The sequence below is a fragment of the Gigantopelta aegis genome, chromosome 10 (assembly GCF_016097555.1).
Source record: "Gigantopelta aegis isolate Gae_Host chromosome 10, Gae_host_genome, whole genome shotgun sequence".
Taxonomy (NCBI): Eukaryota; Metazoa; Mollusca; class Gastropoda; order Neomphalida; family Peltospiridae; genus Gigantopelta; species Gigantopelta aegis.
In genome coordinates this window covers 49,911,406-49,933,899 of record NC_054708.1, presented here as the reverse complement: position 1 = coordinate 49,933,899, position 22,494 = coordinate 49,911,406, and the positions used below count along the sequence as shown (strand labels likewise).

Below are 22,494 nucleotides of genomic sequence, written 5' to 3'. Positions count from 1 at the left end.
TTTTATATGCACCATCCCACAGACAGGGTAGTACATACCACGGCATTTGATATACCAGTCGTGGTGCACTGGCTGGAACGAGAAATAGCCCAATGGTCCCACCTACAGGGATCGATCCCACACCGACCGACTGCTGTACCACTGGGCTACGTCCTGCCCCCAGTATATTGATATATGATTATTGCTCTGATGTAACATTTCTTTTAATTTAAAAAAAAAAATTGATGAGTGTTAATTAAAAATCATGAATAATAAGAAACATTTCTCAGTCACAATTATTTATTTTTGCAACCAAGATACACAAAATACAATACATAGTTACAATGTTAGACATTATTAAGACATTTCTATGGACAAATATTGTGGCAAACAAACATTTAGCTATTCATTACAGTAATCCCAAGTCGCTAAACATTATTTCATACATAATTCGCATAAAAATTACAACTGCTCATAAAATTAAAAAAAATTAAAAATCTAAAATTCACACTAGTTACATCATCAAAACCAGGTACACATTATAAAAACTAGCATAATATCCCTTTTAAGTACTCTTTATTCAGATGGACCATTTAAAATACTTTTTTAAAATTCATGTTGTACAAGGATGAATTGGCTAATTACTGACTACATAGAATAGAATAGATGTTTAATGACACCCCAGCTCGAAAAATACATAAGCTATTGGGTGTCAACTATGGTAAAAGCTATAATGCTGGCCTTAAAATGACCGATTATATCTGAATCAATCGGGACTTCTAACCAGCGGTTATCCTATAGATCATTAATTATATCACTACTGCTCATAGGATCAGTTGTTAGTGATATATCAAAGGTTGTTGTAATGCTGTCCATCACATAAAATGGCTGTTTCTAACTGAAGCTAAACCTATATGGTGACTAGAGAATTTCTTGTTTCAAATTGAACAATATAATAATTACTATGACACTTGATATTAAAATAATGTGCTAATAATAATAATGGAATATCGGTGAACATTTCATTGATGTCAAACTAGTAGCACCAACTTATCCCATTTCATTTCATTTCAACTTATTTTCGTGCTTATTACCAATTAAGGTTAAAGCTATCTGGGCTGTCTGTCTAGGACAGTGGGTTAGTGGTTAGTGAGAGAGAAGAGGGTGTAGTTTGTCTTACATCTACCAATCAAGTCGTTAAAACTCGCTCTGGTGGGAGCTGGTACCAGGCTGCGAACCCAGTACCTACTAGCCTTATGTCTGATGGCTTAACCACGACACCACCATAGCTAGTCTAATTAAGAACTGTGGATCAAGCATATATCAAAATGTCTACTTGCAGGTCAAAGAATCTTATATGGATATTGCACAATTTATGAAGTAGAAGTTTTTTTCAATACCTAAATAAGACCGTTACAGAATAAAATACTTGTAGGCAGATAATTTGTGCTATTTGTATCAATATATAATTATTAAGTTTTCATCTTTAATTATTAATTTTTTTGGAACAAAAAAAATATTTACAACCTTTCTGGTTAGATTACAAATTTACATCAAGTCTAGATTACAATAAATAAGTTTGACCTTTAAATCACTGAATTTAGATTCAAAATGTATTTGGAGATATTACAGATAACAGGACGACTAGAAACACACTGGATTTGCCAAAATTGATAATTTTAGCAAAATGTAAGTAATGGTTTCCAAATGCTGTAATAACCAAAAATGTTTTACCGTATCTAATATTAAGTTATTAAATAACTAAAGACAGTGTTTTTACTCGTGCAATAAACCGTAATTGAGACAAACACACAGAACTAATAAAAAGATTTCCATTTGGTTGAGGCGTTTAGGTTCACAAACGTTATATGAATGTTAACTGAGATCAAAGGAGTAAGTGAAAATACTTCAAAGATAATTATTTACAAAGTGAAAACAGAAACTAGCTCTTAATGACGTGAAATATGATCCAACATCTATAGTTCTACCAGTGGTTTTTATTAATAATTTCAGGTTGGTTTAGGAAGAAAAGTAAAAATGTTTTGGAAAAATAAATAACCTGTAGTAAATTCCATAGTATAAAAAAAGGTGATCCCTGTGGGGCGGACTATAGTAATGATATTTCTTGAACCTCGACTTACATAACAGGAAGCCACAGTGGAAGAGATGAAAGATCACAATTCAATGTCTGCCTGTTTTTATTTTTTGTTACGTGGATGGCAAATCTGAGATTCGAAACGTGTATAAATAAATACAAAATTTAACAAAAGTTCAACAACAGAGCTGGAAGTTGTCTTGTTAGTTGAGATTTGCTATCACAGCAGTGGTCATATCCGTGGTGGATGCATAACCTCCCATGTCCTGGGTCAGCACCTGCAAGGCAGAATAGCATTATTTAATAAGACTTGTCGCTTAATTTATAATAAAATAAAGTTAAAATTTTAAAATACATATTTTGCAAGTTTTAACTGGATATCAGAATATGACATTAGACATCTCCAATAAAGACTAATGTTGTAAAACGCTCTGCAGTGTTTATGTGAAAGCTAAACTCAACTGGGTTTGTTTTTTTATACACGGGCATCCTCTCTACAGAGGTAAGTGTACTGATTGTACATGGATTTGTTTTTTGTGCTCTGTACATAAAGGATGTTTTCATCCTGTTACAGATGTCTAAGTGTACATGACTGGGTCTTCTTAAACATAGTCTTATTTTAGACATTAATTTTATTTCACCAACTCTGTCCAAATATCTGGGGCCAATTTAACAAAACATTATAAGTTTACGTTTGTGACTAGCAGTTATAACGGTCATACGTGTAGGTGTGTTTGGCATCTATTTCATGCAGAAAATTACATCATTACTTTAGATGGAACATTTTAATGACAAACGAAAATTAAATATGTATACTTCAAACTATAGTTGAATCCCAATGGCTCGAACCCTGTCGGTACTCGACCCATCGGGTAGTTGAACCATTCGATCAACATCGGATATTTCCGTAACATCAAGCCTTGAAATAAGCGGCCGGTCACGGTCATTGTCCGCTACAAATTTGTAACTTGTCAGTAACAATGTCGATTGCGCCGGTCACCATGTCTGAAGCTCGCGTTGTAGTAAAAGCCGGCTGTTTTGGAGTCGAATACACTTAAAGCACCGATTAAAAAAAAAAAAGATTACGAATGAAAAAAATACAAATGTGTACCAGTGGGATTCGAACCGGTTCGCGTGGCACTTGACAGTCCAACACAAAGTTCATCTACAGTCCGTGTACCTGTTTAATGGGATTTTTTATAGTCTCGATTTTGCAGGAACTTACATTGTGAAAAGTGATGTCACGCATATTTGTAATTGACCTTTCGTACTTAGCGTATACTTTCCTGTGGCATTTTCGTTTAAAGTTTGCAATTCAAATTGCCTCGTGGTTAACAATTAAAGGATGTTGAACAAAATAACTTCAGCCTTTGCTGTAAAAGAACAGACAGGTACTGATAATGACAAATCAATTGTCCCTGTTCCCAGTATCCGCGGCGGGCAGCCGCTGATTAAATCGTCCCCCAAAAATTCCCATACGAATATCCCGCAGAGTAGTATCTTAAAATCTAGCACTGAACTAAAATGGTAAAAGGAGTATTTAGTTAAAAGAAATGCCTCTTTGTGTCTACAGTTTGAAGAAAACACCAAAGGCGAGGTTATACTTATGACGTGCTCGCTCTGCAAAACATTTAAAAAAGAAATGCAGTATAATCACAATTTTTCGGACGCATGGATCAGAGTCCACACATCCGCGTGTGTCAAATGCTAAAGATCACTCGGCAACCAAAAATATAGAATATTACCACAAACAAGACACTGATGACATTGAAAAAAATGGATGAGTCTGAGTCAGATCATCGTGAATCTGAAAGTTCAACACAGTGATAGTGACAACAGTTTCATGGGTGTCTTAAGCCCTATTCTAACCGGCCGCGAGCAATTATTTTAGAAATCAATGACTTCCATTGCCGCATCCTAACTGTACGCATGATTTCTAAAATAATCGCTCATGTAGCTCGCAGCTGGTTAGGATATAGCTTTACCAGAGGACATATATTAATGCATCATAGACTAATAAGTATGTAACAATAATAAATGTCATCATTTGGTGACTATTGCCTTAATTGCTGCATTGGTTATTTAGTAATTAAATATATCAATTATTAAACAACACAAAACATAATTTATTTCATTTTTATTTACAATGTTTTGTGACAGGTACAATTTCTTTCATGTCAGGCACAAATTGATTGGTGCAGGACATTGTGTCAGGTACACTAAAATATTTTATTTCAAGGCTTGTAACATCAGTCAGAAAGTTGAATTAGATGCATATTATTTTGGTAACTGCAAACTTAAATATTTCATCAAGGTGTTATATAGCAAAATATCTGAGTGAAAGAATTTATTGGAAATTACACCGATTGTTTGATACAGAAGCCCTTGAAGGTATTAATTAAATTTGTGGTTGCTGAAGTGATGACAGCTGATTAACTCGCCCATTGTTTGATTTAAAACTGGTCTTGCAGACGTGTTCAAAGTAATGCTCTATGCAGAGCCCTGTTTGTGCACTAATTGTTTAATTGGTATCACGGTTCATCTAACAGTTACCGCACCACTAGCTTTACTTAGAAGATCATTACCGATAGGCGCCTAACAAACAACATAAAGAAAGGATTGCCTGGCTATTGTTGCGGTTCCCTGATTCATCTACAGTTCGTTCCGCCTAAATAATTAATCCGAAGGTTGTAATAACCAACTGCGCAATCGCAGCAATTGCTGGTCCTTTTCGGTGGTTTTTCCATTTGATAGTTGATGGATCACCATTTTGAGGTAAATATAGCTAATAACACAGACGGGGCCGATAATTTAGTTCGAGTGAAGGCTTATAGTCGACCCTGGACGTGTTCAACTCATCAGCAGTTAACATTGTTTGGCGAAAGAAAAAGTATAACAGAAAATCAGAAAACTAAAATCATTCAAACCAAAAATTAAAGCCAAATGTGAGATAACTGCATCTAAAAAATCTGCAAAAAAGATTGGGGGGTGGGGGTATGTACCAAAAGATGAGGAACTTAAAATGTAGAGGTTTAAAAGTCATGTTAGACCAGATTAAATGTTGGACTAAGACGGTGAAATTGGGACATTCTGTTTAGAGAAATGATTAAATGACTAAGTTAATTATGGGACCTATTGTGTTAATGGTGATCAAAGAACTGTATGTTTACCTTCCCATCCTTGATAACTTTGTGAACAGCTTTTTGGATGAGTTTTGAGTGATACTCCAGGTGGATATGGTTCAATAAATTGCATGCACTGAGCAACACAGCTGTCGGGTTGGCAATGTTTTTGCCCACAGCCTCACCAAAAGAATGACGGGCACCCTAAAAGATAAACATACATGAAGAAATATCTTTTTTACTCATCTTGGATGTCTAAGAACTTTGCAGATTGCCTTGTTTATATACAGGACGAAAAGGACAGAAGTTTCTGACATCAGGCATTCATTATATATACATTGTGTATTTATATTAAATGGCTATTCTTATTAGCAAGATGAAAATAACATAGATTATAGTAGAATCATATTCCTTTGAGGAAGGCAATGTAGCTTTTGTTCAAACTTTATTATAACAGAAATATTGTCCTGTTTTATAGTGTGAAGCTTTTTTTCATAAGCAACTTTTTTGTCAACATTTTAAAATAGTAATGCCATATGCATTTGAATGGTAACACTAGCAATGGCACCGATATATCTTTGTGTGATTTTCTTCATTACATTTTTTACTGTATTCATTGTATTAAGAGGAGTGGTATTTTTCATTTTTGTTTGTATATCTAAAGTAATGCTAGTACGTGAAGCTAACCTGTTCAAAGATGGCCACATCTTTACTGTAACTCTCTCCCGGCACCACGCCTGCTCCGCCCACAAGACCTGCAGCCAGGTTGTCTATTATGTGACCATACAAATTGGGCATCACCATCACATCAAACTGGTTAGGATTTGACACAAGCTGAAATGAAAATCAAACATTTAAGGCCGAGTTTACACAGCCTGTTTTTCTTAAATGCAGGTGTTTAAGCACTGTAAATATAATTATGTAGTTACATGTGTGCAAGAGGAAACCAGTCTTTGTAAATTCAGTCCTAACATGATAATCTGTACCATATGTCTTGTATTAAGAGCAATTTGAAAGAAAAAAAGAAAGAAATGTTTTATTTAACGATGCACTCAACACATTTTTATTTACGGTTATATGGCATCAGACATATGGTTAAGTACCACACAGATATTGAGAGAGGAAACCCGCTGTCGCCACTTCATGGACTACTCTTTACAATTAGCAGCAAGGGATCTTTTATATGCACAATCAAGGGCAATTTGAAATGAATAATACTGATAACACGAAAACATTGTTGTTTCTAGCTATGCAGTGAGCCTATGGTTATCATACTTGCCCAATGATTTTGATTTCTCAAAATGCTCGTCTTTCATAGGAAGTATATTTGTGTTAGGCATACTAATGTCAGACAGGTAACATCAACATCTTGGCCCTCACCTCTGGACAATTTTTTTTATAAATGTACTCGAATTAAAAATAAATGTGAACAGAGACTAGCCATTTTCAAACTAAATACACCACAGCGTTATTCTTCTAGTTGTACCTGCATGCACGTGTTGTCGATGATCATGGAATCAAACTTGATCTTGGGATACATCTCTGCAACTTCTCCACAGCATTGTAAAAACAGACCATCTCCTAGTTTCCTGAAACCAAGTATTCTCATGTGTTACACACCAACTGTAAAAACAAAAATGTTTCACACTTTATTATTTAATGCACATAACTACTCAGATTCAATCCACATATAATATGTAATTTGACTGGCTATCAAATTTATCTGCTGCATATAAATTGGTAATAAGATACAAATTTAGGGGATTGCTACAGAGCCTATGTACATATTCAAATGTGTTAAAAATCAGTTTTATACAGTAAAATCTGCAATAATGTTGCAAAAGGTCAAATACAAAACATATACCCCCTAATTTTAGCCATAGTTTGCATTTTCTATGATTAAAAACATATGGTGAAAACATCATTAGTTATTTTTGATAACACATACTAATAACCACATATGTGTAATAACAATTTAAAGACATATGACTGACTGCTCCAGGTGGCCACTGACATATCATCTCTTGGAAAAAAAAAGAAGAAAAAAAAAAGAATTTCTCTGTGAAGGATAAGTTAACCAGAAATTGATTTGTCTGTGACACATAAATGAACTACAAGCGCTTGGGCCATAAATAGGTTTTAGTTGGAAAAGTTGAGTTTAAATTTTATTTTAAATGTGTTTTTTGTGGATATGTAAGAAATAGAATACTACATTAGTGTCCGTTAGATACCATTTATGTTACAACTCGTTGTTTAAAACATATCCAACTTGCTTTTACTCGTTAAATATGTTTAAAGTCAACAGATGAATGGTACCTAATGGCCACTCATGTAGTATTCTCTGTTTATACCAGTAGAATATTTACTCACATGATGTTAGCCTTGTGAACTGCAGTGACCTTTTCCCTGTTGTGTCTCATAGCATAATCAAAGGCAAATTTGGCTATCCTCTTAGAGTTGTCTCTTGTGATTATCTTCAAGCACTCGATCACTCCAGGTACACTCTGAAAAAAAAATATCATCAAAAATCCATGTGTTTGTGTGAACAAGTGGTTGATTATAACAGGTGGTTGCCCGAGTGGACCTGAGCGTTTGTTAATGAAACTTTCTAATCGTCGTGTATTTTGGTTTTGCAATGAATCACATCCGAGTACTCATGTCAGTAGTTTTTTTGGCATATGAAAACACTGGAGAAAACTTGATAAATGACTCCGAATAAATCAGAGCCAAATAAAAAGACATCCAAACCAAACAGCGAAGGAAAAAAGAAGGAAGTTACTGTCACATGACCGGAACTAGAGGGAGCATACAGGAGAAGAATTTAGGCCATCCCACTGGCTTTTGGGATGTTCGGACCAGACTACTAGCCGTAGGGAGGAGTGCACTTGATTGAGGACAGGTAATGTGGAAAAGAAAAAAACATAGATCGACAGTTTGTATCAAGAAAATGTTTTACCAAACTTGTCAAATGTTTTACCACATGCCATGTGCTATTTCCTCACAATATCAGACAGTAAGTGTTGTAGAAAGTGACTGTATGTTCCGAGCATAAATGTTTTCCAGCTGCAATGTAATATCACAGCAACTGAAACATTGGATCCCAATTACTTGTTCAGTTTGACATTAAGTTTAGGAATAGGTTAGTGTTTGACTAAGAATAAACATTCTGGATACCTTATATTTTTGAAAATAATGTGCGGAGGAACATATTACCAGGTGAGCTTGATAACCATGACAATTACCTCATGCTCCAGTGCACTGTACTCTCCTTCTGTCTGCTCTCGGATAATGACAAAGTCGAGATTGTCGTGACGTGTTTTGTAACCTGGAAGACTCTGTATCCAGACCACATTGGCAAACAGATCTAACTCTCTTCTGTAAAAAAACGTATCATGAAAAAATGAATCAATCAATGAATCAATGAATCAATCAACCACTGGAACCTGACTGACAAACAAATAATTGACTTTTTAAAATCTACAATTTCTTCCTGGGTTTTTTGTTTTTAATATAATGTACAAGTAATAAAAAAAACCACATGTCAACTGACTGACCCATTACCGAAATGAAAATAACAAAGAAGTTTGTTTTGTTTAATAACTTTTGTTACGGTCAGATCTGAAATGTGTAAAACATACAGCTGGCATGGAAGTTACAATAGTTGATGAAATTTGCTATTTACTGGCTTATTTTCATAAGCAGATGGTGAGATTTCTTGCCTGATCTTCATATTTAGAGTCTGCAGGAGACCACCCTTGAAGTTGGATGGAGTTGTGATGATTCCTTTCAGTCCTACCCCATTCCTCTTGAAGGATTCCACCACAGTCTCCAAGTTGGCACTCTGGCTTGGGTGCACTTCACTGTCAACATGAAACAAAAACATCACTAACATAAAATGATGACCCAACACATTTCATCATAGTGATTCTGCTCTCTCTCTGTCTTGACCAAACACTGAAGTTATCTTTTGTTAAGACACTAACTAGCTGAAGTTTAAAATGTCCTGAGGACATGGAACAAGATTGGTGTCCCCCCCCCCCCCCCCGACACTAGAGGTGGTGCCCACCACTCCAGATATTGTTCCTATGTACCTGCAGATATAAATGCATCTACTTGTCATCTGACTCTATGGCCAGGATGCAATATTGCGAAAAAACACTTGTTTTTTTACTAGTAGATTATGTTATCACACTAAACCGTAGCAATCATTATGACATAAATTTTATTTTGCAAATCGTTTTTATCAGATAACCAAAGTTGCCCGAGGTATTAAAATAAATACATATCAAAATAAATTAAAAACAAAAACAAAACAAAAACATCCTGTTCTCTGTAAATCATGTGATCATATTTTTCCCCCTTGACTTGACGATCGTAATATTTTGTCGTACTGCAAAATTAATGCTTTCCTTTTAATAAAGTAAGGTACACAATGGAAAATGTGTAGCAGTTTAGATATGTTTTACGATGATAATATTCACTTGTTAAATTTTCACTTCGATTTGATCTTTTGGGGAATATGTCTGTATTCGCAGTGACCATATAAACGATGATACAATGCTTTTTAATTCTACAAAATCGAGGTTGGTGTTTAAACTTCTTTTATTCATGTAGATCCATATTAATACATGTACTTGGTATGTTGCTTGACAATTAACAATCCCGAGATGGCAAGTAATTTTTTGCATTTACTTGCCAACTAAAGTCTGAACCAAATTGTTAACTACGATAAATTACTTGCCTACTTTCAATTACTGTTAGATTTCCTTCAAATATTGTCCAGACACAAATCATGAAAAAATCACATTACAGTGACACAGATTCCACATATGAGACTGTAATGATGTCACCGATATCGACTTCACTGAGATCGCATAGGGCCAAATGCATGCAGTTTTCTGCAAGAGGGGTGGTTGATATGTCGTAATCTAACAACGCCATGACATGCGCTAAGGTATAACACACTCATCATGAGGTCAGATTAATTACGTCACATACTTAGGAGACTTCCACTCCTCTTGAAGAGTATTTCACAAAAAAAATCAAAATGGCAGACGGTGAAAAATTGCATGTGTTTTGTGCTAGGAGATCTTAACAAAGTCGATATAGGTGATATGGTTTCAGTCTAATATGTGGAATCCATGTCAGTGTAATGTTTTTTTCACAATTTATGTCTGAACAAAAAGAGGAGAAAATCTAACGGTGATTAAAGGTAGGAGAGTAATTTATCGTAGTTGTTAACAATTTGGTTCGGACTTTCGGAGTAAATATAAAGTGCTGCTTTGCATCCTGATACCTCATAAATATTTCTTCAAAATCAGCTGGAACTCCTGCTGCCTGAAAGACATCACAGACACTTGCCATAAGTTCTGGGCCGACGCCATCACCAGGTACCATGGTAATTTTGTGACGTTCAGCTGGTTTTGACAGTGGTTCTGTAACATTCTGAAACAATGATGTGAGTAAAACGTCAAACATTTGCTCCATCACCAAAATACAATCTAGCATGCCGACGGTGACCAGTCACAATTTATAAACTAAAACTAAAGCAACTGATACAAGGTTTAACTTTAAAATAATAACGTTAATAAAAACAAAATCAAACACTCATGTATTATTGATCAATTACAGTTTTGTTAAGCATTTCAACACACTGAAAATGTCAGGTGCATATCCAGAGGGGGCGAATGGGGTGAACACATCCTGTCCTGAACTTTGAAGTGCCCCCAAAATTTTATGTTTAACAAATAAATATAATTAATTAATTTTTATTTTTTTGGTGGGAAATATGTAAAATCTTGGTCTGGGGCATGTTAGTGTACTTTGGAATACTGTAGATGTGCTTGTTGTAATTTACCCTCCATCCCATTAGAAATAACTTACTGCCAACACACTATAGCATTTTATATACACATTTCCGTTAGTTTCACATCCCATATATGTTTTGGTGCTGGGGTGTCATTAAATATTCATTCATTCATTCATGCCAATGCACTTTAAAGTAATTCTTATTCTTAAATAGATGTGTGTGAGAATTCAATGGAAGTAAGACAGGTCAGTTGAAACTGCTGTCATGGACTAACTAAACACAACAAAGGATGATGATGGGACATGAATCAATGATCACCTTGCTAAGGGAAGCACTTGGCAAAAAGGTTTAAGAATTCCTGAGTTGGTGGATCCACAAAACATTGTAGGTATATGCAGCCCTGTAATAAATGTGTTCATGTACTTATTTGATGGGTGTAAATTGCAATGAAGTTAGTATAACTAAGTTACATTAAATATGAGTTCGTTTGAATGAAAGAAAGAAATGTGTTATTGTATCAACACATTGTATTTATGGTTATATGGCGTCAACCATAAGGTTAAGGACCACATTGTTATTGAGAGAAGAAACCCGCTGTCGCCACTTCATGGGCTACTCTTTTCGATTAGCAGCAAGGGATATTTTATATGCACCATCCCACAGACAGGGTAGTACATACCACAGCCTTTGATATACCAGTCGTGGTGCACTGGCTGGAACAAGAAATAGCCCAATGGGCCCACTGATGGAAATCAATCCCACACCGACCACGCATCGAGCGAGCACTGTACCACTGGGCTACGTCCCGTCCCTCATTTGAATGACTGCACAGACTAACTAGACTGTATTTTCACCATGATCCTTTGACATACTTGTAAACAAAAAAAGTATCTTTGTTTTTCCCACATGTAATTCATGTATGGTTGTAGATGAAAATTTAACCCATGCCATGGATGAATGACATATCCAGGGATTTTTCCAGAGGGTAAAATGGGTAAAACTGCTTACCCTAAAATGTTTTTAGGGTACTTATGCATACCCTAAAATATTCAGATATATATATATATTTTAATGTTAAAAAGTTGTTTAAATGTTCCTGTACGACTTTTAACATAATTTATTACAAAGACACAAAAAGCATTATATTAATTAGAGTATTTATTGTAGCCTACTTTATATATATATATACATTATAACATTGTTGAAATGATTTTTTAAATGACAACTTCAGCATGAGCGTTGGTATGCTTCATGGCTCATTGAAAGCATACCCTAGAATTAATCTCTGCAGAAACCCTGACAATGGAATAATAAAGTAATTTAATGCATGTAACTGTGACCTTCACATAATGATCATTTTCACGGAGCAGATTACTGTACAGAGCCTAGTGTGTGTTAAAGCTGCTGTCTCTATTCCCCATTATATTTAACTTATAATATTAGTTATTGATGCAAAAATACAAATAAAAAAAACAATTATAATAAACGTGTGTTACCACCATAAATACATATTGACAATGTCCATGCAGAAACAAATCTACCACTTTCTGCTCAAAACAGCTTTAATAATTGCATCCATTGTTTGTAATATATGTGTATGTACATTAATCACAACAAATCACAACTATAGTTTTCATCTTTTCTTTGCACAGCACATATTGCATGTCATTTCTTATTGCCATATTGGGCAGTGACACCACATCGTTGAGCCCCTTCAGTTCAGACGTAACGGTTGTCTATTTCACGCGGACTGCATTTGAAAGTGACCTAGATTGTAAGTTAGATCTAAAAGGAAATAAAATAATGGAGTGTCACAGAAATGTTTTTAAAGTTTAAGATCTATTTCCAATGTTTAAATATTAAAAACATACTAATAACTTCAACTTTAAGTAACTAACAGAAATTTATGTTTATTTATAACAGAAACGGATATTGGCATATGTCGGAAACACAGCTAGAAATATATAAAATTACCGAAGGAGTCTGCTAAAAAATATTTAGATATATTAATAGTATGTTATTAACATACTAGTATTATTTAATAAACATACGGAGCATGATCGGACGTAGGTTTTCAAAACTTGTAACCCATCTTTAGTTACAAAGCGAGATATGCCCCTCAAGGTCGTTGCCATTTTCCCTTTTTCACGTTCGGAACATCTCGACCATATTCGGAACATATCGGCCGATTACGGATTCGTGAATTGAAATGGCCTGAGAAACAGTCCGAATAGCTCGTACGATTCCGTAATTTCTATAAACAGTATTTTGGTGAAAGTGGTGGGTTTACATAAAACAGCTTCGAAAAACAAAATGTTTATTGGTGGATCAGGGTTTGTCATGAACAGGTTTCAACACTGTTGTAAACTATGTTTATTAGTGAATATGCATAAGTTAAGTATTTGGTTAAAAGTAGCTAGTTGACATAATATATGAATACTCATCTCATGCTATATCACTGGCTAGTTTGTAAAATTAAAGCAGCATTATCAGTTGTGGGATTACTTATTATCTCTTTGTCTCATGTACTGTTGGGCGAGACCTAGCCCTGTGGTAAATTATTCGCTCGATGTGCGGTCAGTCAGGGATTGATCCCCATTGGGCCCATTGGGCAATTTCTCATTCCAGCCAGTGCACCACGACTGGTATATCAAAAGCTGTGGTATGTGCTATCCTGTCTGTGGGATGGTGCATATAAAAGATCCCTTGGTGCTAATTGAAAAGAGGAACCCACGAAGTGGCGACAGCGGGTTTCCTCTCTCAATATCTGTGTGGTCCTTCACCATATGTCCAATGCCATATAACTGTAAATAAAATGTGTTGAGTGTGTCATTAAATAAAATATTTCTTTCATATACCCACACTGTCTATGGATGGTGGCAGTGTTTGAAATGAGCACTTGTCCATTTGTCCTGACAAGTGAAAAACTAGTTCACCAATGTAAACCACTACGGTCCGTTTTTTTAACATTCTGACATTTATTGGCACAGCAATAAACATCACATTAATAAATATCGTGTTGGATACGTTTATTTTGATAAACTAGTGAAAAACTGATTTGACAAATACAATGTGCCTCGGTGGTTGTCCAGTGGACAAGTAAAAATATTAAGTGCAGTTTTATTTTGTACTCGAATAACACAAATCATTTATTTGGACATGTAAAAATATTGGCGGACACATAGATTTCTTGATGTACTTGTCTGGTGGATTAATGAAAGTTAAAGTTTGTTTTGTTTAACGACACCACTGGAGCACATTGATTAATTAATCATCGGCTATTGGATGTCAAACATTTGGTAATTCTGACACATAGTCATCAGAGGAAACCGGCTACATTTTTCCTAATGCAGCAAGGTATCTTTTATATGCATCATCCCACAGACAGAATAGCACATACCATGGCCGTTGATATACCAGTTGTGGTGTACTGGCTGGAACGAGCAGTAGTCCAATGGGACCACCGACGGGGATCGATCCCAAACCGACCGTGCATCAAGTGAGCGCTTTACCACTGGGCTACTGAACATTTCTGCTTATTTCTTTTGTTGGGAGGGTGAAAAAGAGGTGTGATTGGCTACACCAGTTCTCTCATACTAGCAATATGTTCTGTTTAAATGACAACATTCAAGCTGCATGTTGCACACTCCCATATTACTTCTGCCGAGTTGTGTTGAATTGGGTGAATACAATACACTGAATCACAATTTGAAAAACCAAAATGTCTGCTAGTTTTGGGTCATTTATGCATAAATATTTATATGACACTTGTTTCTTAAGACAAAAGTTTTGTGGGGAAGGGGCTTGTGAGTGTGAGTATTCATTGAGGTTTGTGGAGATCAAAAATGTTTAAGAACAGTTGAGACTGCACAAATAAAATAGATGTGGTGTCATATCAGCATTTACTAGTAAATGTTCCATAAACTTTTGATACTGTGATTTGTGCAGCCTCAACATTTTAGAAATTCTGATTTGTGTAAAGTTAATAATTAATTTTTGTTGCTTCCATGTTCCTATGACATAGTGGTTTGTTTTCACTCAAGTAAATTTCCTAGTTGTTATGGTAATCTAATCTGCCACCTAGTAGTATGAACAATCCAAATTCAAGAATAACGGTAATTGCATCATTCCTGTTTATTGTTACCAGTATTCTTAAGGCTAGAGATTTATACTATACTGTAATTTATAGAATGTATGTGTAATGTTAAATATTGGATCTTATGCACCCAGCATATTGCATTTTTCCTGTTATAGGACTTGCCCTTTTCTTTTTCTTTAATTTTTTTAATATTACAGAGTTGCAAATGTTACACTTTAATTTCATGGTTTCTAGAACATTTTTAAAATCCACTAGCCATGGGATCAGTGATTTTTTAAATTTACTTGCTGCGATTAAAAATGAACTAGCCCTACTTTACTTTAAGTTAGTACAATTTTACTAAATAATAGTAATAATCAGATATGTCACCTAAAGAGAAACATAGAGCTTAAAACACTAACATTGGGGGTTGGGGTGGTCAGGATATTCATATTTACAAAATAGACTTTAAACTGCATCATTTGACTCTGTTTGTTTTCACTAGCTGTTGGGCATGGTAATATTAGTTATTTACCAGCCCAGCATTGAATATCACTAGCAATGGGAGTGGGGCTACCATAATCTAGAAGTCCTGGACATTAATAACATTCTTTATCTTATTCCATCATCACTTCATACTTTACAGATTCCAAGACAGATGACTTCTGGTCTGTTTACATCCAGACACGTATTATCAAATGATGATAAGTCAGTGAGTCGATTTCCAGTGCCAGATATGTCAACTCTGCCACAAGATTTACAACATCGATTTGGAAATGTAAGCAGTATAATTATACACTGATGGTCAAAATAATTAACTAATGTTAAATAATGATAATAATAATTATTTTTCCTCTTTTTTTTAATGCAAATTAGATATGTCACATATACTGTATAATACACGAGAAGATCCAACATTTTCTTTGGGATAGGATACAACTCAAAAACAGGACTTGTCTGGCTGTTTGTTTTAAGTAGTCATCATTAATATATTATATTCTAGAATAGATGTTTAATGACACCCCAGCACGAAAAAAATACATCAGCTATTAGGTGTCAAACTATGGTAAATGCAAAACATAATTGCTATTATATTCTAGAATAATTATATTCTAGAGTAATTGAGCCTCTTGCATCAGTTAATGGGTTCATATTCTCTTAGCATCCTCTCTAGATTTTCTCCTATATTCAGGGGTGTTATGTCAATATTATGAACATTAAAACGCCTTTTTAAGTACCTTGTTAGTATTTTATTTGTCTTCCAAACTGTATGCCTATAATACTAGGTGTGTATGGTATTATCAGTATAGTAATATTTTATGATTTGAAGTTTAAATAATTAGAGTTGTGTTGTATTATAGGTATCCCAATATATTATGGTTCGAAATGAAAATAATAAGTATCCTTTAACAATACACTTGATAATTTCCTTAAATGTCCATTGTTGGTTGGAAATATGGTTTCTGTGGATTTTGACCTCAGTCTGTCCCACGTATAATTTTCCAGACTTTTCTTTTACAATTCTTCAACATATTGAGCTGTGTATTGTTTTATCATGAAGAGGTACAGATCATGTTTGACTTTCATGGGGATTTACACATTTCTGACAAGAGTTATTGATCTTGAAAGTAAGAAATATGAAAATTAGTTTGGCCTAGTAGGACTAATTTGCGTAACCTATTTTTTGTTCACCCAAAATTTGGAACACCATTTACTTGGATATAACGGGCCATGCAAAAAGGAAATGGGTTACCTGGATTTATTTGTGCATAACCAATAAATGGGTCACACAGATGTTCAATTCTCAGAGGTCTGTAGGAGACGTGTTGTTTTGGCATTATTCTCAGACTGTGTCTTTAACTCAGGACGTAATTATGATAAATGATACCGTATGTGAACTCTTTTAATTGTCCCGCATAAACAATTTAGAAACTATTATAAATGAGTACATTATTAAGTTTGAGTTAAAATATTTGCTTTTCAGTCCAAGTTCATTCCAAATGCATTTCGAGCACTGGCATACAGACCTGTAGAACTGAGGGCATTTCTGTTTTACAATGATGTTTTAATGCAAGGCAAAGGTATGTGAAAGCACATTTGCTATATGCATCTAATATTAGTATTGTATAATATGTGATATTAAAGTGTTGTGATATTTGTTTAATGAGAGCAAGATATGTCAGATAAGTTGTAGGCCTATCTAACAAACACTTATAATAAAGTTATACATCACAGAGCAGTCCGTTTCTGTAGTGCTTATTTCATTGGATAGAGTGGGTTTGATATTTGGGTCATCACTGTATAACAGCTGTTTAGATACTTTCAAATCAGTAACTCACACAACTGGGAGATTGCCATGCCATAACGTCATATTTAGGTATCATCATTATTTCTTTTGTATTACAGAAAAGGTAAGGAATATTTGTTTAAAGACACATCAGTGCATTTTTAGACTACAGCTATTTGGGACCGAATTTACAAAGCCTGTTTATGTCTTACAAACATTAACTACATACATTTATAGTGATTAAACAATGTTTGCAATATTTAAGAAAAACACACTTCATAAATTTGGCCCATGGTTATTTTCATATTTGGTCTAGAGAGAGAAGAAACTCGCTGCTACCACATACACTTAATCTACCAATAAATAAAGCAAATGTTTTGTTTAATGACACCACTAGAGCACACTGATTTATTCATCATCAGCTATTGGATGTCAAACATTTGGAAATTCTGACAAATAGTCTTAGAAAGGAAACCTGCTTAATTTTTCCATTAGTAGCAAGAGATCTTTTATATGCACCATCGCACAGACAGGATAGCACATACCACAGCCTTTGATACACCAGTCGTGGTGCACTGGCTAGAATGAGAAATGGCCCAATGATAATTGATTATAGACTGACTGCGCATCAAGCATGCGCTTTACCACTGGGATACATCCCGTCCTAGTAGTAAAGAAAGAGAGACATGTTTTATTTAACGACGCACTCAACACATTTTATTTACGGTTATATGGCGTCAGACATATGGTTAAGGACCACACAGATTTTGAGAGGAAACCCGTTGTTGCCACTACATGGGCTACTCTTTCCGATTAGCAGCAAGGGATCTTTTATTTGCACTTCCCACAGGCAGGATAGCACAAACCATGGCCTTTGTTGAACCAGTTATGGATCACTAGTCGGTGCAAGTGGTTTACACCTACCCACTGAGCCTTGCGGAGCACTCACTCAGGGTTTGGAGTCGGTATCTGGATTAAAAATCCCATGCCTCGACTGGGATCCGAACCCAGTACCTACCAACCTGTAGACCGATGGCCTAACCATGACGCCACTGAGGCCGGTTAGTAGTAAAGAAGCAAGGGGTCTTTTATATACACTTTCCCATAAGCGGACTAAATTTCATAACCTTTGATTTAACGGTTGTGGGGGCCACTGATTTGAAAAAAACCCAAAGTATATAGAGGGCGCTCAATACTGCTATCCACCACGCCCCAGTTGAGCACTCTACCACTGAGATACATTCCACCCCTCTTTTGTAGTAAATATTGAGAGATAATTTTTTTAGGTAACATAACAAAAGCGGACAAAGAAATGATTGCAGTTACTGTGAGTTCAGAGAACAAATGTCTTTACTGTGTCATCACACATGGCGCCCTTCATCGCATGCAGTCCAAGAACCCACTACTAGCAGATCAGGTTTGTATCATCTTCACAAAGCACTAGGCAGCCATTAAACTATACTATAGGCCCCAGCCTATATGCAACCAATTCCATTTCCAAGACATAGCATAATATTGGAAAATGGTATTGCAGGACAGATTTAAGGGGCATTCTCATTAGGCGATTAGTCGTACCGACTTGTTGCATGTGATCGAATCATACTATGAGAACACCTAAATTGGAACAACTTTATTCTCATACGTCAAGTTGTGTCGGAATCGTACCAATTAGAACATGTTCTATTTCTCATGACAAATCGTAAGGTCTCAGCCAGTCAAATCACATTAAAGTACAACTGTTTAGTTTTGTTACTTCCGGGTTTTTTTTCATTTGTTTATAAATATGTCAAAATGTCCAGATTTTATGGGTCCATGAAACCTATTATTGTCCAGATGTCTTGTTACTTAATGCCATCAGTAAATTGTCTACATTCATGTTTTCTTTATTTCACTGGAATTTGTATGCACTTACATTTCCTGCAAAATATTTTTAAACTGACTGATGTCATGGAATCTTGACGTAACGTCTTCCCATATGCACGATTCGAGTCACTAGGATAAATTGCATGCAACAAGTCTGTGCGACAAAATGCATAATGAGAACACTGCTTAACAACAATTTGATAAGAATTTTTTTTTCTAAATGTATGTTTGTCATCTCCTGGAGTCACTGCCATGGCAACAGGACTGGATGACACCAACAAAGCACAAATATTATATGTACAGAAAGTACACAGAAAAGTGTGCATTTGAAGCCAGTTAGTGGAGAACTGTATCATGTCAGAAAACCATTTGCTATAGAATGTAACATTTCATGTGTTACGAGTACTTATTTCAAAGTAGATAAAACTATATAGTGAATATTTTTTTTAATGAAAGTTAAATAATTTCCTACCATTAGGTTTTCATATAAATATACAGTGAATCCCCTCAAAACTGGACCTTCTGTAAACCCGAATTCCTCCAAAACTGGATGTTTCACGCTCCCTCCCCCTTCCTTTAAAATATCAGTACCTGTGGGTGTCCAGTTTAGAATGGTTTCACTGTGATTTTAAGACTTGAAGCTGGCCATCATGTCTGTTTCTTGTAGCTTTCAGCTAACTGGAAATGTGCAGATCTGGACACCCGACAAAAAGCAATATTGGAGTTTGCAATGGAAATTTGTCACAGTCGGTCACCCTCAGAAGAACTGTACCAGAAACTTTATGATCAGGGATTAACACAAGATGACGCATGGGACATCGGGACAATAGCGGCGTTCATCTCCTTTTCAAATAGACTGGCACACCTGACAGAGATGAAGCCCAATGAAGAGTTCCACTATATAGGGAGAGCATCCTGAGTTATAAGAGATGGAAGGAATTTTAAACTACAGCTATTTGGTTTTAACTTATTATGATTGCAACATTTGATTTATAGTCCATCCCACAGGGAACGCCTTTTTGATACTATGGAATTTACTACAAGTTATTTATTTATGAGTCGATTGTTTCGTAACTTGCACACACAAATAGTATTTGTTTGTTATTTTCAGAACATTTTTACTTTTCTTCTTATATCATGCCAAACTGAAATTATTAATAAAAAACACTTTTGTAGAAGGATGAGACGGACTATAGATAGTGAGAGGAAATCTGTTGCTGTCACATAGGTTACTCCTACTAAGTAACAGCAATGGATATTTAATATGCACTTCCCCGACAGAAAGGTTGTATTAGCACACACATGTACCACAGCCTGTGATATACGAGTTTGGGAAATCCTGGTTGGATATGATAAAAGTGGTGTATCCACCTGGGTTAATCAACTCATCACACCTCGGATGAGCAGTTTACCCAGGGCTCGGAACAGCCTGTGGGCAGGTCGCCAAATGTGACCAATGTCCTGTTTGGGCGACTTACATATTAAAAAAATAATGGTGTTATTTGCTATAATATATGAGCCACTATTAATATTTGTATTGCATATCTTTATTCCACATTAAAATCTTGTTCATGGTTCGCTAACCTTAATTTGCCAACATCCATTATTATTTTTTGGGCCACCATATTTTTTGGCGAGTTTCGAGCCCGGTTTACCACCAGATTATAATCTCAGGTCATTTTGTATTATTTAAAATGGATCATTCACATTTTTATCCTGTGTTCATACTTTAACAGTCTAGCTCATCAAGGAATCTAGCTCATCAAGGAATCATAAAAACAATTAAAATTGAATCATAAAAACAATTAAAATGGGGACACTTCCTAAAACCTTGAAAGGCAGGTCGCTCCTCCCGTTGCCATGTATTAAAAGAGAGGCAACACATTGGTATTGTATGTAGTATCAAGCAATTTACCACATTCAGTGATGGCGAAAACAGGTTCACACAAATGTAGACGTGTTTTTATATTAGTCATTGATTAATACAGGATGAGGTGGTGAAATTGCAGTTTTACTCTGTATAATGTTAAAGTTGCTTGTAAATATGTATTAAAAAAACATAAAGATGTAATTTTCTCATCTGTGTTTTGAATTGTGTGCTGTCCAATTTAGTGCTTCCTTTATCAGAAACAATTCTTTATAAGTGCTATATTGTTTTATAATTAAACGTTTTGCTAGACTGTATATTAGTGTAATGTTCTAAACATGAAACAGTTTGGTTTGTTTAACAACACCACTTGAGCACATTCATTTATTAATCATTGGTTATTGGATGTCAAACATTTGGTAATTGTGACCTATAGTCTTAGAGGAAATCTGCTACATTTTTTCTATAGTAGCAAAATGTCTTTTATATGTACCACCCACAGACAGGATAGCACATACCATGGCCTTTGAGGTATCTCACCACTATTGATTATACATTGGTGACGATACAAACAAAGCCAAGCACTGACTAAATTATTAACAGTAGGTGCTACATACTACCTGACATGAAGAGAATAGCCTCTGTGACAGGATTTAAGCAAATAACATTGATACTTCACCACCTGCAAGTTCAATTATCCAGACTCCTTAAGACATGGAGTAATGGTGGGGAAGCAACTCTCAATAAAAATATGTAACACAGGCACTGTAAACAATGGTCTTGCCTGTAGCTGAGCAGATATACATCTGTCAGTTTGATATGCCAAAATCAAGAGGCAATGTTAACCCTTCCAATATTCCACAATCATACTGTCAAGTCTGTTCAGACACCAACATAATAAAATAAAGAAACGAGGTACTCTCTTTTTTTTCTTCTTTTTTTGCATAGAACTAAATTCGTTGCCTACACATCACTGATTGGCTGAAATAGCTGCGTGATCCCTTAATTTACCAGTTGTGGTGCACTGGCTTGAATTAAAAATAGTCTAATGGACCCACTGACAGGGTTTGATCTTAGATTTACAACACACATTACTATTGGGCAATGTCCTGCACCATGACATGAAAAATGACATGATAAAACATCAGTTTACAAGTGCAAAACATCACCTGTGCAAACCCTCAAATATATCCAAGTGATCTTTTTACATTATGTAAGAATTGGTTATTGGGTATCCAACATATGGTTGATTACACACTTTGGTCTTAGACAAGAAGAAATACTTAAAAGTTAGTTTATTTGTTTAACAATACCACTAGAGCACATTAATTTTTTAATCATTGGCTATTGGACGTCTGGCATTTGGTAATCTTGACATATAGTCTTAGAGAGGA

At 35.3% G+C, this 22,494-nt stretch overlaps 2 protein-coding genes across 2 annotated transcripts; one reads left to right on the top strand and one right to left on the bottom strand.

The window, feature by feature from the left end:
• Positions 1–265: 265 nt before the first annotated feature.
• LOC121383206 (isocitrate dehydrogenase [NAD] subunit beta, mitochondrial-like) lies at positions 266–13,164 on the bottom strand. The gene is made up of 9 exons (XM_041513083.1): positions 13,057–13,164; positions 10,493–10,641; positions 8,916–9,056; positions 8,439–8,571; positions 7,567–7,700; positions 6,683–6,785; positions 5,884–6,030; positions 5,245–5,400; positions 266–2,352 (listed from the first exon to the last, which is right to left on the bottom strand). The coding sequence occupies exons 1-9, from the start codon at positions 13,138–13,140 to the stop codon at positions 2,278–2,280; spliced, it is 1,122 nt and encodes a 373-aa protein (XP_041369017.1). The 5' UTR covers positions 13,141–13,164; the 3' UTR covers positions 266–2,277.
• Positions 13,165–13,276: 112 nt separating this feature from the next.
• Positions 13,277–22,019, top strand: LOC121384408. Its single transcript, XM_041514795.1, has 5 exons — positions 13,277–13,399; positions 15,730–15,861; positions 17,068–17,164; positions 18,657–18,787; positions 19,901–22,019. Exons 1-5 carry the CDS (start codon positions 13,319–13,321, stop codon positions 20,150–20,152), a joined length of 693 nt encoding a protein of 230 aa, XP_041370729.1. The 5' UTR covers positions 13,277–13,318; the 3' UTR covers positions 20,153–22,019.
• The last annotated feature ends 475 nt before the right edge of the window (positions 22,020–22,494 follow it).

Bases quoted from the DNA above. Each gene is read 5' to 3' on its own strand.
- LOC121383206 (XM_041513083.1), bottom strand. From the start codon at position 13,140: ATGGCAACGACCTTGAGGGGCATATCTCGCTTTGTAACTAAAGATGGG. The intron at 10,642-13,056 runs GTATGTTTATTA...TCATTGTTTCAG, and splicing joins CCTACGTCCGATCATGCTCC to AATGTTACAGAACCACTGTC. The intron at 6,031-6,682 runs GTACAACTAGAA...TTTTCATTTCAG, and splicing joins TCGACAACACGTGCATGCAG to CTTGTGTCAAATCCTAACCA.
- LOC121384408 (XM_041514795.1), top strand. From the start codon at position 13,319: ATGTTTATTGGTGGATCAGGGTTTGTCATGAACAGGTTTCAACACTGT. The intron at 15,862-17,067 runs GTAAGCAGTATA...TTTGCTTTTCAG, and splicing joins TACAACATCGATTTGGAAAT to TCCAAGTTCATTCCAAATGC. The intron at 17,165-18,656 runs GTATGTGAAAGC...TAATTTTTTTAG, and splicing joins TGTTTTAATGCAAGGCAAAG to GTAACATAACAAAAGCGGAC.